The 16,012-nt window shown below is 41.6% G+C and overlaps 1 protein-coding gene across 5 annotated transcripts in view; it reads right to left on the bottom strand.

Annotated features, from left to right (window-relative positions):
* The window catches only part of RIMS1 (regulating synaptic membrane exocytosis 1), a 442,630-nt gene that overhangs the window by 342,357 nt on the left and 84,261 nt on the right, over positions 1–16,012 (bottom strand). The window contains exons 3-4 of one of the 5 annotated variants that reach the window (XM_087438805.1): positions 15,582–15,586; positions 4,030–4,051 (exon numbers count right to left, since the gene is read on the bottom strand). The exons of the other annotated variants lie outside the window; for them this stretch is intronic. Coding sequence (XP_087294931.1) covers positions 4,030–4,051; positions 15,582–15,586 — 27 coding nt within the window. The remainder of the gene's footprint in view (positions 1–4,029; positions 4,052–15,581; positions 15,587–16,012) is intronic. 5 annotated transcript variants of the gene reach the window in all.

Below are 16,012 nucleotides of genomic sequence, written 5' to 3'. Positions count from 1 at the left end.
AAATCTCATATTTCTCTCCCTGCTAATGGTACCACCACCAACTCCTCTGCCCAAACAAGAAACTTCAGAGACATTTATATTTTTTCCTTATTGAGCATCAGTATCCAGGGATTATGTCTAGTTGTTCTCTCTCCAGGTTTTATTTATATCCATGCGCTCATCCCCACTGCCAGGCACTGTCATCACTCATCTGGCCTACTGCCTTGGCCTCCTGTCTGGTTGCCCTAATTCTACCATCTCCACTTCCTAAACCTGGATCACCTAGGATCTAAAGTTACCTTTATAAAACATTAATCTTGTCATGTCATTTCAAATTCCACAAAAATGTTTCCTGATTTTATCCATCAGAAACACGTAAGAATACATGTTAGATAAGGAATAAGATAGGGTAACAGTTCAGATATTATTAAAAACACACACACACACACACAACTTTCTATTATGAGCCAGTCTCTGTGTTACACACTATGGGTACCGTGGGGAAAAAGACCTGGTACCTCTCTGCTAGGAAGACGAAACATTAAACAAACTGGAGCAATTAGGGTTACCAGATAAAATATAAGACACCCAGTTGAAGTTGAATTTCTGATGAACAATGAATAAGATTTTAGTATAAGTACACTCCAAGTATTGCACGGGGCATGCTTACACTAAAAAAATATTGTTTACCTGAAATTCAACTCTTTATTTGCTAAATCTAGCAACTCTCAGTGTAACACATGATGACACATGCTAAAGTAAAGGCACTTGAATCACAGAACTACTACAGAGGAGAAAGAGGAACTCTGTCTGGAAGGCCTAAGAAGTCTTCGGAAAGGAGTGACACCAGATAAAAGGATGAAGAGGAGTTTACTGTGTGGATAATACGCACATGCGTCTGTGCACGTACATGTGTGTGTCAGACAGCACGAGGGACACTCCAGGCAAAGGAGAGAGCGTGTACAAAGGCAGAAAGAGAGAACCAGCAGTGTTTGCAGTGCTGTGCTGACAAATGCACGGCTGTTTCACCAAAACAAACAAACAAACAAACAACAAAAACAGTGCTGATTCATAGAGTTTGCCAATTTCCATGGTGTAAATACTCCCACCAGGGCAGATTCCAAACAACAAATGTGATGCCACTCTGACGTGGAGCTGGTGAAAGATGTGCTACCACAGCATTCCCATCATGGGGTATTTCTGTCATACAGTCGCCAAGGATGTGAATAACTCAAGAGCATAAACAGTCACGCGTACCAAATATTAGAAAGTGGTGAGTTTTTAGTACTTACAAACTTTGTTTTAATATAATTTACCTAGCTGCAAGTTTATATAATTTAATTTTTATTGTTTGAACAACCAGTTTGCAAAATTTTTGAAAATGTAACAGTTGGCTCTCATGAGCTGGTATGGGCCATCTCCACAGACACCACTGTGTGCTACAGGTCTGTACTGGTGAATGCAAAGTGTTTGTGTGAAGGAGGGCAAGGGCGGGAATGTGGGTGAACAGGGCAGTGCGAGATGTAGGGCACCCCTTCACACAACCCCATCAGCTTATGTATGGAGAGAGGGATGATGGACAGACAGAGAGATAATGACGATCACAGATCGTAGGTAGGTAGATGGACAGATATAGATAGATAGATAGATAGATAGATAGATAGATAGATAGATAGATAGATAGATAGATGATAGATAGATAGACAGATAACAATGATGATGGGCAGGCAGGTAGATGGATGGAGAGGTAGATTCTGAAGGTTACCACCTCAGCTTTTAGGACTCAGCTCACAGAGTGTCCTACTCACCCCTGTGCAATGAAATAAAGGGGAGAGCTGGCATCAGAGGTCTGAGTAATAACCCTTCATTTACCGGTAATCAGTTTGAGCATCAGCTTTCTTAAAGCAAAAAAGTAGAAAACGATGCCCTTCTCCTTAGGGAGAAACTTAACTGAGGTTTAATGTGTCCAGGGCTTTGTAAACCAAAAACTTCCAGATAGCAGTCCTACTTGGTATCACAGGGATGCCAGTCTTTCCCGGAGCACGTGCGCTGGCTGTGTCTGCACAGGTGGACACCCTTGATTCTTCTGCAGCACAGGGCTCTTCCTTTCCCTCCCAGTCTCCGTGATCGGCCTCTTAGCATCGGCCTTAAGTCCTTCTGTGCATGTCTCCAACCCTTACCTCCCACATTCCTCTCTGTGTCTCCCTCTATTTCATCCAAGAATTACTTAAAATTTCACAATAGATGGATGTTTCTGAAGCCCTTTTGCCTTCTCCTCAAGATGAGATATAAACATACTGCAGAAATCCAATGTTAAATTATAAGTACAGTCTCCTTCTCTCTAATATATTCTGATTACAGCTGTTAAAATAATCAACAATAGCAATTTATGATCAATCAACCAGTAAGTAAAAATTAACATCTTTTATGAGTTTTGCTTGTTGCTAAAAGCATGCAGACACATGCAAGCAAGAGAGACATAATAGAAAAGAATAAAGACGAGGAAATGACAGGAAGCCCAGACCCTGGATTTTGGGCTTAACCTGACAGGCAACAGCAAACCGAAACACATGTGTGAATCAGAAAGTAATATGATGTAAATGGGATTTTGGAAAGAATATCTTAAAGTGCACACAGGATAATTTGCTATGTAAGTAGAGGCCTCATATTTGCATTTAAATTTTATCTACAATCTACTATGCCCAAGTTTTGTTTAGTTTATAAACATAAAGTTTGTGAAGGAGAAATATAAGTCAGTCCCTTTGGCCACATCTGAGCATCAAAACAGTCTGGGAAGAAAACACAAAGTAGATGGCAAGCCGTCATTCTTCTTGTCTATTTTGCCATGTCACTCTTCCATAACCACATCCAACAACTTATTTACTTTTAACTGAGAATTTGTTGGATTAGCTTTACAATTTGAAATTTTATCAGAAGAAAAAAATCACAATTCCTATGCCAATGTTGAGACACAGAAAGATCAACTTTATGGCAATAACAACAAAAGCTCTTTTGTTCTGAGTATACAACACTGAGCCTTTCCTGTATAACTTAATCGCCTAATTTAATATTGTAACGAAAGACAGTGAGTGAGAGCATGAACACCCTGCATGTGGTTCATTTTGCATCTAATCCCACTTGAGGCCTACCAACCCTCTTCTACAAGAAGTAGGAAAATAATTAACTAACACAGAGCTCATAAACTCACAGCAGATCCAAGACCAATAAGAGGTGGAAAATGAGAAGTGCTCTAGGTAAGACAGATGTCCCCAAACCTCAAGAGGAGAGAGAAATTCTGGTGGGTGGTCGGTCAGGCAAGTTTTAGAGAAAACTGCATACGAGCAGAGACTTGAAAGTGGGTGGGTGAGAAATTAGATACTGGAACCAGCAGGGCCAAAGCTCAGGGTGGAGGAAGGCGTGGGGCATCTTCAGTGAGGAGGACGTAAGGCAATTTTGTAAAACCCACTGCCTGGGGAAGGCAGGTGCTGACAGAGCAGGGTCTGTGCTCCTTCACCAGCTCGGGCCTGAAGGCCTCTGAGATCTGCTGCCCTGACCAAGGCTGGTGGGGAGAATTCCACCAGCCAAAGAACAAGAGACAGAGAGGCCAGTTAGGTTTCCAACTCCACGCAGGGTGAAGGAGAATCCGAAATAAGAGGATGGCAGCGAGAATGGAGAGGAGGAACAGATGTGAAGAGAATTCAGAATTAGCTAACACAATCACTGATGACACAGGGGCGCACAAGGAGGGGAGGCTCTGAGAATGACCCAGGGCTCCCCGCCCAGCTGATGGGAAAATCCAAACGGCAGAAATAGAAGAGAGAAGGGGAAGGAGGACGCCTGTGCCTGGGGTGTGATGTGCAAGGAGATCGGAGCTCGGTTCTGTTTTCCTGGGACCAAACAGCAGAGGACTCGAGAACCCTTCTGTGCAGGGTCCCTGTGGGCACTGTGGGGAGCACAGCGGTGAACAAGATCCCACTTTGTCGAAAGTGAAAAATTAAATGCCCTCCCACCTGAATTGCAAAAAAACCTAAATTTTATTTTCACACACACACACACACACACTGAAATATAGCTCAAAGTCACACGTTTTCCAGGCCTGAACTTTGCTCATAAATACAGCCCAAGACTGTCCCCTGAGCAATCATAGTAAATGACATGGCAAAGGACCAGCGCACGTACTTCTACACTTTTAATGCTTTCGAGGGCATCAGATGGTGGAGACAGCTCTCTGCGTTGCTTGGAAAGGCAGAAAACCCAAGGGACAAACCGAAAGAGGCCTCCATCCTCCTCCCTGATCTCCACACTCCCTGCTCCCGACCTTTATCCGTTCCGTTTACCACTCACAACGAGGGCAACAGATCCACCCAGGACTCATTCGTCCATCAGCGCTTTCAAACCAAAAGAAAGCGATTCAGTCACGTTCCAATGGTGCAGCACAGTATGATACTTCACAGCAGACCAATGACTCAGGAAGCACAGCCTCTTCCTCTAGGAGTGAACAGCGAAGGCAGAGGGACAAGATACAAACTTTTTTTTTAAATTAATGAATTTTTTTTAAATCAACTAAGGCAATCAAAGAAAACATGTTCCAAGGCAACAGGCAATTTATTGACAAAAGACTAGAATACTTTTAACGCACTGCAGGAACTCTTCTTTAAATTAAACATCAACGCCACCCCCTTTCTGCAGGCAAAACGAATTAGAGCCTGCTTATTTCCTACCTAAGGAAACTTAGAGCAAAATGTTATTGAAAGCAATTTTCTACACTCTTCTAGATCCATCAGATTGTACCTTCTCCAGGAATTTGTCCCACCTTGGGGAGAACACCACAGAGAGGGACTTTCTCACTGATGATATACTCTGCCCACCTCACTCCCAACCAGAGTGAACCCTTTGAATCAAGAACCTGTGGCACTCTTGTTTCCTAACCCCTCTGGAGCGTGGCCCAGGACCGAACAAGACAACGGCTGTCAGCGGATCCTGCCTGGGGAGGTGGATGGACCCCAGCGGTGACTGCCTCTGAGAAGTCTGGGTCAGGCTCCGGGTCAGACTGCCTGGCTTCACTGTTAGTGGGTGTGTGTGCACGAGCAAGGAATTCACATCTCTGTGCCTCAGTTTCCTCACTAGTAAAATGAAGATAATCGTGTTCCCTTATAAAGTTTTCTGAAGGTTAAATGCACGAAGTACCTCAAACAGAACAGCATACAATTGCAGCTGTTGCTAGGACAGTTGACAGAGAACCAGCAAACAGGTAAAACTAGACGTTCTTCTGCCCTAACCTTTCCCATAGCTGAGGTTAGTGAGAGGTCTTGAAAGTGTAGACGCATGCTCTCTTCTCTATTGTTCCAGAGTGTTCTATGGATCTCCCTGAGGCATCAGAAGAGAAGTGTATATCTTAGGAAATGGAATTCCATAGAGCCACCAGCCTTTCCCATTTCCTTGTTTTTCATTAACTTTCCTAAGTTAACTCCCAGGCTCAAATTCTTGAACACTTTTTTGAGTCTCTCCTCTTACTTGTTCCCTTCTCTGCCCCATTCACTTGTCACCAAAGCCTGCTGCTTTCTCCCTCCAGATGCCTCTCTCATCCATTTCTTTTTAACCACGATCATTATCCTTACTATTATTAACCAGGTCTGGTCTATTTTCATCATCTACGAATCGGTCTTTTTCTCTCCAGGAACGCCCTATTATCATCCATCATGCGTACTTCTGACAATTCATCGTCCTGAAACATTCCCTTCAACTGGGCAGCTCCATGTTCAGATACTTCCCTGTCTTTCTTCAGAGTAAAACCAGCTTCCTGAGCCTGGTCTTCAGGATATTTACGACCTGGCCCCAACCTTCCCTTATGGGTTTGTATTCCCCAACTCTTTTGTCAGATAAGCTTCTCAGACCAGGTTACACGTTCCATGGCCCTTTGCCTGACTGCTTCAGCCCCACTCTGAACTTGCACTAAGCTACTTGCTCAGTCTGGGATGGGACGCCCTAATCTCTCCTTTCTATCTAGTTATAACTCACTCCGGAAGGAAAACAAAAGTCCTTCTTTGCCCCTGTAGCTTTTCCTGACTCCAGACTACCTCAGTCACAACTATATATATATTTATTTATGTATTCCCCTCCTTGAGGAAACTCCGTATACACTTTTTAAAGTAATTCACTTGACTTTTGTCACTTACTTGTATTGTAAGGTATCCTTTATACCTACATAGCCCCCAACTTATCCATACATTCATCCGTCTATCTCTCATTTTCCACAATTGAATTATAAACTACTTGAGGGCAGGTCCTATGCTAACATTATTTTGGGGGGTTTCCTTCCTTCATCCTCTAATTTAGTACAGTATTTGGAACATAGCTTATACTTAATAAATATTTTTTATAGAATCACATAATAATATCAGATAACATGTAATTGTTAACATAAATACGATAAAAAGCCAATTATTACTGGTTCTAACAGGTTTTCTTGGCCTCTAATTTTGAGTTAGATTTCTCTGTGCTTTCAAGGCAATCTGTAATCTCTTTCACAGCCTTATCATCATACTTTGTTGTAATTATCTGTTTATTTGTCTGTCAGCTTAACTAAGCTATATTTTCTTAATAGTTTTGTAAATCTCTAATATCTGTGGAATGAATGAGTAAAAACAAATGAACTCATTTTAAAATATATGCTACACATTTGGGTAATTTGAAAATGATGGAAATGTTAACACTACCCAGAGTTAAATAAGATTTAGAAGATCTGCTTCGGCATGTCATGTGCTGAGTTTGTCTACCCAATGACCTCCATTATATATTACTAGTGTTGACATCTAAAGTCATTATAGATAGCCAAGACACATCACAATGTTTAATATTTGCTATATGCATAATAGATGATTACATTCATTTATCTACCAAAATCAATTTTCACTAAGTAACCTTTTTTTTTTTTTTTGTGAGGAAGACTGGCCCTGGGCTAACATCCGTGCTGACCTTCCTGCACTTTATGAGGGATGCCGCCACAGCATTGCTTGACAATCGGTGTATTGGTGAGAGCCCGGGATCCGAACCCCGGCAGCCTGCAACAGAGCGTCCGCGCTTAACCGTTACGCCACGAGGTTGGCCCCTCACTAAGCAAACATTAATTCACTACATAGATTGCCCAAGGTCTTGGGCATGATCTTTTCCTTTTATTTAATACATTCCTTCTAATGCCAGCACAGAAGTCGCCAGTGGGTATAGACTCTCCTTTGGCTACAAACTTCCTGTTTTTGCACAACAACCATCTATTTTCCTGGCACAGGCAGGCTGTTCTCATCCTGGACAAAAGGCTCTGTAGAAGAGCAGAGGAAATAGTGATTCACAGAGTAACCGGGCTGGGCCCTGAGGCACACCGATTCTCGAATAATAACATTGCCGGAGCGGAGTCAAGATGGCGGCTTAAGCAGACTCGGAACTCACCTCCTCCCGTGGACACAGCCAATTTACAACTACTCGTGGAAATATTACCCCTGAGACAGAACTGAAAACTGCATAAGAGGAACTCCTGCAACAACGGACAATCCTAACTGAGGTAGAAGAGGCAGAGACTCCCTTCTGGAGAGGAAAAACGCCGCCTTCACAAGTCGCCAGCTTCATGGCCGCCAGAAGCAGCTCACAGGTACGCAGCCTCCCTGGAGGCACGGGGGCCCTGAGCTGGGGAGCGCCCCCGCTGTGGGCATTTTGTGGACCCAGCACAATCGAGACCAGCGGCATAATATCTGACTGTGCCTGCTACTAAAACATTGGGGAGCACCCCAGAAAACCCGGTTCACAAAGAAACTAAAACTGGCTCTTAAAGGGCCCGCGCGCAAACTCACCTGTTTCAGAAAGCAACCTAAAATCACCAGAAATAAAGGTGCACAGTGCTTTGGTGAAAAGAGACTCACCTAATAGGCCCTGAGTGCATCTCAGTGAGGGGTGGGACCTCTCCAGGGACTGGGACATTGGCAGCGGCCATTGTTGTGGCCTGGTGTGGGCGTGCTGACACAGACGCCATTGGAGTTCTCCCTGAGGCCTGCTAGCCCAGGGTCTGCCCCACCCACTACAGCACCAATTTAATCCAGCTCAGCCAGGGCAGGCAGCCCACCCTAGAGACTGGCCCCACCCAACAACAAGCCCTCAGGCAACGTGTGGGCCTGCATAGATTGGTGACTGGATTCTCTGCAGCCTGGCAACTGAGCCGACTTGAGCTGGGCAGGGTGTGCACAAGGAGTGAGTGGAGAGTGTGGGGCTCCTGCCGTGGAGAGACTGGGTCCGCCTGGGGAGGTCGGGGCGCTCACACGGGGCAGGACTGTGTTGACTGTGTATGTGGACCTGTGGGCAGCAGGGTTTGTCAGCTGCAGAAGACTTGTGCTTCTCAAAGACCCACATAGGAGGTTTGCCCCACCTTCTAAAGCCTGAAACAATTGGGTGCTCCTGTGCCTGAGGCCAGCCCCACCCAGCTGCAATCCTCAGAGAGCTGACAAGAGACCTAATAGGCTAGAGGCTTACAGCAATTGTAAGGCCCTGAGCCTAACAATCTGCCACGCTGGGGGCCTACTCACTTAAAAGAAATACTGCAACACAAATGTGGTATTAGAACTTGCAGCCAACTGTGCTGGGGCTCCCCACACCTGATAAAGAGACTGAAGGGCCCACAACAACTACAAGCAGCTGAGCATTACAACAGCTGGCCAGGAGCATAACTTGGCCTCCCTGGGCGCCTACAGGGAGAGCTAACAGGCCACAACAGAAGGACACACGTAGCCCACATAGGGGTCACCCCTGGAACATTGAGAACTGAGGGAAGCAAACTGGAAGCCTCCTAAGGCATCACTTACATAAGGTCATCTATCCAAGAGCAGGAGACGTAGCTGACCTACCTAATACGTAGACACAAGCACAGGGAAGGAGACAAAATGAGGAGGCAAAGGAATACATTCCAAGTAAGGGAACAGGACAAAACCCCAGAAAAGGAACTAAGTGAAACAGAAATGAGCAACCTACCCGACAGAGAGTTCAAACTAAGAGTGTTAAGGATGCTCACTGATCTGGGGAGAAGAATAGATGAACTCAGTGAGAATGTCAACAAAGAAATGGAAGATATAAAAAAGAACCAATCAGAAATGAAGAATACAATACTGGAAATGAAAAATTCATTAGAGAGACTCAAAAGCAGAGTAGAGGATACAGAAGAACGGATCTGTGAGCTGGACGAAAGACTAGAAGAAATTACCCAAGCTGAACAGGTAAAAGAAAAGAATTAAAAAGAGTGAGGACAGTCTAAGGGACCTCTGGGACAACATCAAGCACACTAACATCCGTGTTATAGGTGTCGCGGAAGGAGAAGAGCGAGACAAGGGGTCAGAGAATCTATTTCAAGAAATAATAGATGAAAACTTCCCTAACCTAAGGAAGGAAACGACATCCATGTACAGGAATAACAGAGAGCCCCAAACAAGATAAACCCAAAGAGGCCCACACCAAGGCACATCATAATCAAAATGTCCAGAATTAAAGATAAAGAAAGAATCCTAAAAGCCGCAAGAGAATGTCAAGTTACATACAAAGGAAACCCCATAAGGCTATCAGCTGACTTCTCAGCAGAAACCTTACAGGCTAGAAGAGAATGGCATGATATATTTAAAGTGTTAAAAGGAAAAAACTTACATGCAAGAATACTCTACCCAGCAAGGTTATCATTCAGAATGGAAGGAGAGATCAAAATTTTCCCAGATAAGCAAAAATTAAAGGAGTTAGTCACCAAGAAACCAGTGCTACAAGAAATGTTAAAGGGACTGATTTAAGGGGAAAAGAAAAGACCACAAATAGGAAAAATTATCTATTTCCATGATTAGAACGTAATGGATACAAATGCACAAAAAAGAGGTTAGATATGATATCAAAAACATAAAAGGAGGGAGGAGGGGAGTTAAAAGTACAGCTTTCAGACAGAGGTCAAATTAAAGTGACCATCAATTCTGTATAGAAGAAGAAAGGAATAGAGAAGGACTACTAAAACACTGAGAAAAAAAAAAAAGTTAAAAAATGGCAGTAAGTACATACTTATCAATAGCTACTTGAAACGTCAATGGACTAAATGCTCCAATTAAAAGGCATAGGGTGGCTGACTGGATAAAAAAACAAGACCCATATATATGCTGCATACAAGAGACACACTTCAGACCTAAAGACACTCACAAACTGAAAGTGAAGGGATGGAAAAAGATACTCCACGCAAATGGCAATGAAAAGAAAGCTGGGGTAGCAGTACTCATATCAGACAAAATAGACTTTAAAACAAAAACTGTAAAAAGAGACAAAGAAGGGCATTACATAATGATCAAGGGAACAATCCAACAAGAGGATATAACACTTGTAAATATCTACGTACCCAATGTAGGTGCACCTAAATACATAAAGCAATTATTAACAGACATAAAAACAGAAATAGACAGTAACACAATAATAGTAGGGGACTTTAACACTCCACTTACACCAACGGATAGATCATCCAAACAGAAGATCAATAAGGAAACATTGGCCTTAAACGACACACTAGAACAGATGGACCTAGTAGATATATACAGAGCATTCCATCCAAAAACCAAAGAATACACGTTCTTTTCAAATGCACATGGAACATTCTCCAGGATTGATCACATATTAGGGCACAAAACAAGTCTCCATAAATTTAAGAAGATTGAAATAATACCAAGCATCTTTTCTGACCACAACAGTATGAAACTAGAAATCAACTATAGGAAGAAAATCAAAAAAGCCACAAATAACGTGGAGATTAAACAAAATGCTACTGAACAACGACTGGGTTAATGAAGAAATCAAAAAATACCTGGAGATAAATGAAAATGAAAATAAAACATGCCAGAATTTATGGGATACAGCAAAAGCAGCTCTAAGAGGGAAGTTTATAGCGATACAGGCCTATTTCAAGAAACAAGAAAAATCTCAAATAAACAATCTAACAATGCACCTAAAGGAACTGGAGAAAGAAGAACAAACCAAGCCCAAAATCAGTAGAAGAAGGGAAATAATAAAAATCAGAGCAGAAATAAATGAAATAGAGACCAAAAAAACAACAGAAAAAATTAATAAAACCAAGAGCTGGTTCTTTGAAAAGAAAAACAAAATTGACAAACCTTTAGCTATACTCACCAAGAAAAAAAGAGAGAAGGCACAAATAAGTAAAATCAGAAATGAAAGAGGAGAGGTTACAACAGACACCTCGGAAATACAAAAGATTATAAGAGAATACTATGAAAAGCTATATGCCAACCAATTCGACAATCTGGAAGAAATGGATAAATTCTTAGAATCATACAACCTTCCAAAACTGGATCAAGAAGAAGTGGAGAATTTGAATAGACCAATCACCAGTAAGGAGATCGAAACAGTAATCACACACCTCCCCAAAAATAAAAGTCCAGGACCAGACGGCTTCCCTGGTGAATTCTACCAAACATTCAAAGAAGACTTAATACCTATCCTTCTCAAACTCTTCCAAAAAATTGAGGAGGGGGAAGCTCCTAACTCATTCTACGAAGCTGACATTACCCTGATACCAAAACCAGACAAGGACAACACAAAAAAAGAAAATTACAGGCCAATATCACTGATGAACATCGATGCAAAAATCCTCAACAAAATACTAGCAAATCGCATACAACAATATGTTAAAAAGATTATACACCATGATCAAGTGGGATTTATTCCAGGTATGCAGGGAGGGTTTAACATTCGCAAATCAATCAACGTAATACACCACATTAATAAAATGAAGAATAAAAATCACATGATCATCTCAATAGATGCAGAGAAAGCATTTGACAAGATACAGTATCCATTTCTGATAAAAACTCTGAATAAAATGGGTATAGAAGGAAAGTATCTCAACATAATAAAGACCATATATGAGAAACCCACAGCTAATATCATCCTCAATGGTGAAAAACTGAAAGCTATCCCTCTAAGAACAGGAACCAGACAAGGATGCCCACTGTCACCACTCCTATTTAACATAGTACTGGCAGTCCTAGCCAGAGCAATCAGGCAAGAGAAAGAAATAAAAGGGATCCAAATTGGAAAGGAAGAAGTGAAACTGTCACTATTTGCAGATGACATGATTTTATATATAGAAAACCCCAAAGAATCCACCAGAAAATTTTTAGAAGTAATAAACGAGTATGGTAAAGTTGCAGGATACAAAATCAACATACAAAAATCAGTTGCATTTCTGTACACTAACAACGAAGTAGCAGAAAGAGAAATTAAGAATACCATCCCATTTACAATTGCAAAAAAAAGAATAAAATACCTAGGAATAAACTTAACCAAAGAGGTGAAAGATCTGTACACCAAAAACTATAAAACATTTCTGAAGGAAATTGAAGAAGACACAAAGAAATGGAAAGATATTCCGTGCTCTTGGATTGGAAGAATTAACATAGTTAAGATGTCCATACTTCCTAAAGCCATCTATAGATTCAATGCAATCCCTATCAAAGTTCCAACAACATTTTTCACAGAAATAGAACCAAGAATCCTAAAATTTATATGGAACAACAAAAGACCCCGAATAGCTAAAGGAATCCTGAGAAAAAAGAACAAAGCTGGAGGTATCACACTCCCTGATTTCAAAATATACTACAAAGCTATAGTAACCAAAACAGCATGGTACTGGCACAAAAACAGACACACAGATCAATGGAATAGAATCGAAAGCCCAGAAATAAACCCACACATCTATGGACAGCTAATCTTTGACAAAGGAGCCAAGAACATACAATGGGGAAAAGAAAGTCTCTTCAACAAATGGTGTTGGGAAAACTGGATAGCCATATGCAAAAAAATGAAAGTAGACCCTTACCTTACACCATGCACAAAAATTAACTCCAAATGGATTAAAGACTTGAATGTAAGACCTGAAACTGTGAAACTTCTAGAAGAAAACATAGGCAGTACGCTCTTCGACATCGGTCTTAGCAACATCTTTTCAAACACCACGTCTGACCGGGCAAGAGAAACAATAGAAAAAATGAACAAATGGGACTACATCAAACTAAAAAGCTTCTGCACAGCAAAGGTAACCATCAACAAAACGAAAGGACAACCTGACAATTGGGAGAAGATATTTGCAAACCATACTTCTGATAAGGGCTTAATCTCCAAAATATATAAAGAACTGATGCATCTCAACAACAAAAAAACTACCAACCCAATTAAAAAATGGGCAAAAGACCTGAACAGACATTTGTCCAAAGAAGATATGCAGATGGCCAACAGACACATGAAAAGATGTTCAAAATCAGTAACTATCAGGGAAATGCAAATCAAAACTACAATGAGATATCACCTCACGCCCGTCAGAATGGCTATAATTAACAAGACAGGAAACAACATGTGTTGGAGAGAATGTGGAGAGAAGGGAACTCTCATACACTGCTGGTGGGAGTGCAAACTGGTCCAGCCACTATGGAAAACAGTATGGAGATTCCTCAAAAAATCAAGGATAGAACTACCATATGATCCAGCTATTCCGCTGTTGGGTATTTATCCAAAGAACTTAAAACACCAATTTGTAAAGGTACATGCACCCCTGTGTTCATTGCAGCGTTATTCACAATAGCCAAGACTTGGAAGCAACCTAAGTGCCCATCAAGGGACGAATGGATAAAGAAGCTGTGGTATATATACACAATGGAATACTACTCAGCCATAAGAAACGATGAAATCCAGCCATTTGTGACAACATGGATGGACATTGAGGGTATAATGCAAAGTGAAATAAGTCAGAGGGAGAAGGTCAAATACCGTATGATTTCCTTCATTAAGTAGTAGATAATAACAACAATAAACAAACACATAGGGACAGAGATTGGATTGGTGGTTACCAGAGGGGAAGGGGGGAGGGAGGAGGATGAAAGGGATAATTCGGTACATGTGTGTGGTGATGGGTTGTAATTAGTATTTTGGTGGTGAACATGATGTAATCTATGCAGAAATAGAAGTACAATGATGTACACCTGAAATTTTTACAATGTCATAAACCAATGTTACTGCAATAAACAAAAAATTAAAGAGGTGAAAAAAAATAATATTGCCAATATTTATTTCCCTTTGTCTCCTCCCTACAGGAGTTTTGGAAGAGAGGTCCAATTCAGTGACACTCACATTAATTTTGATTTGTGGAATTATTACTCATCCCAGCTGACCTTTTTTTTGGTGAGGAAGATCAGCCCTGAGCTAACATCCATGTCAATCTTCCTCTTTTTGCTGAGGAAGACCGGCCTTGAGCTAACATCTATTGCCAATCCTCCTCCCTTTTTTTCTTCCTTTTTCTCCCCAAAGCCCCAGTAGATTGATCTTCATTTTTACTGAACACCTCAGTGGTACATACCAATGGTTCTAGATCAGGACAGTATGGGATAACTCAGGGAAATTTTCCAAATACCCAGTTCCTGGGCTCCCTACTCAAGCACAGGGGCACATGTGATACACAGTGGGGTAGTGTGACCTGCATATCATAAGAAACACTAATAGATGTGAAAAGAGACAGCCCATGTTTTGACTGGATCAGCCAAAAATATTTTTTTCAAATCATGCCAATATGCACACACTGTAACAGCTTGGTAAATATTTGTTAAACGGATGAAAGAATGAATAATGTAAAGATTATTCATTGCTGCCTTAGCAGAATATGTGAATAATATCTATATAGTAATTTATACACAACTTTCTCCTGTACTTTATCTCATTTCATCCTCAAAAAACCCCAATGAGACAACTAGAAACAATTTTCCTCCTATATTCCAGATAGAAAACTAAGATCCAGGAAGATAAAACAACGGGGCCAATGTCACCCAGCAAGTGAGCGCCAGAGCAAGGACAAGAAATATGTGATTTGAACCCTTGAAGGAAGGATTTGCCCATCACTCCCTGAAGAATTGCAAAACTCTTCTCCTGGATTAATAATAATTAATAATAATAATGCAGATATCTGCAGATTCTGAACCCATCCTGTACTGTGAATCCAGACATCTGGATTCTAGAACTACATCTGCCCCTTCCCTGCTGACTGACCCTGGGCCAAGTCACTGCCAATGTTCCTGTCTGTCTGCCATATGCAGGCCACATGCACGCACCATCACAGCTCAGTTGTCACCCACGTCATGTGGCTCGAAGTCAAGCCGACACTGAAGGAGCTCAATCAAATGTCTGCTTGGGCTGGCACAAACTTAGCTTTTTCAGGACATCGTTTTAAAAACAATTCTTTGTTCCTAAGGACAAATATCTATGACCTAAGACCGGCCCAAGAAAGCCGAAGGGATGGAGATCCACTGAGCTGGCTGCTTGGGGCTGGCCCTGGGCTTCAGGTAAAAGTGACTCGTAGGCTTCCTGACAGAATCAAGAAGATAAAGAAGAATAGGACTCAAGTCAGATGCTCTACACAGGAGGGGGAAAAATTCCATTTAGCTAAAACATCCTCTACTTACAGGAACAAAGGACACAGACAGTATACAACGGGCAAGGTCCCCAACGTCAGGGTCACCAACACAGGAACTGTTCAGAGCATCATTAACAGAGGCTGCGTTCCAGTCAACAAGGGATAACTGGTGAAAGTAACTAATGACCAGCAAGTTCCACACAACGTAACTGCTACGTAGAAATCTACATGGCTCTCCTCTTACAGAGCTAAACTCTTTTAATACCCAAGGAGTTGAGGAAGGCACCTTCTCCTCTGAGCATTCAAACACAGATAAACGCAACACTATCTTAAAATACTTACAGCAGAAAGAGGGGCTGTGTAAGACATTGTGAACTGGCATAGAACGATTTGTGTAAACTGGCAAATCATACAAAGAGAATGAAGACAATCAAAGCTACACAATTTTTAAAAAATTCTGTCACTGCCTAATTATAACCACGAATTGGAAACATCAGCGTTCCTAGTATTCTCTATTTTCAAGTTACTGGCTGCACTGACTTTATTCTGAAAGACAAAAACATATTT

Source organism: Ceratotherium simum, chromosome 13, assembly GCF_057802395.1.
Source record: "Ceratotherium simum simum isolate JZ-2026a chromosome 13, ASM5780239v1, whole genome shotgun sequence".
Lineage (NCBI taxonomy): Eukaryota > Metazoa > Chordata > Mammalia > Perissodactyla > Rhinocerotidae > Ceratotherium > Ceratotherium simum.
Note: the sequence above shows the minus strand (reverse complement) of the source record. Positions and strands in the feature narration are given on the sequence as shown.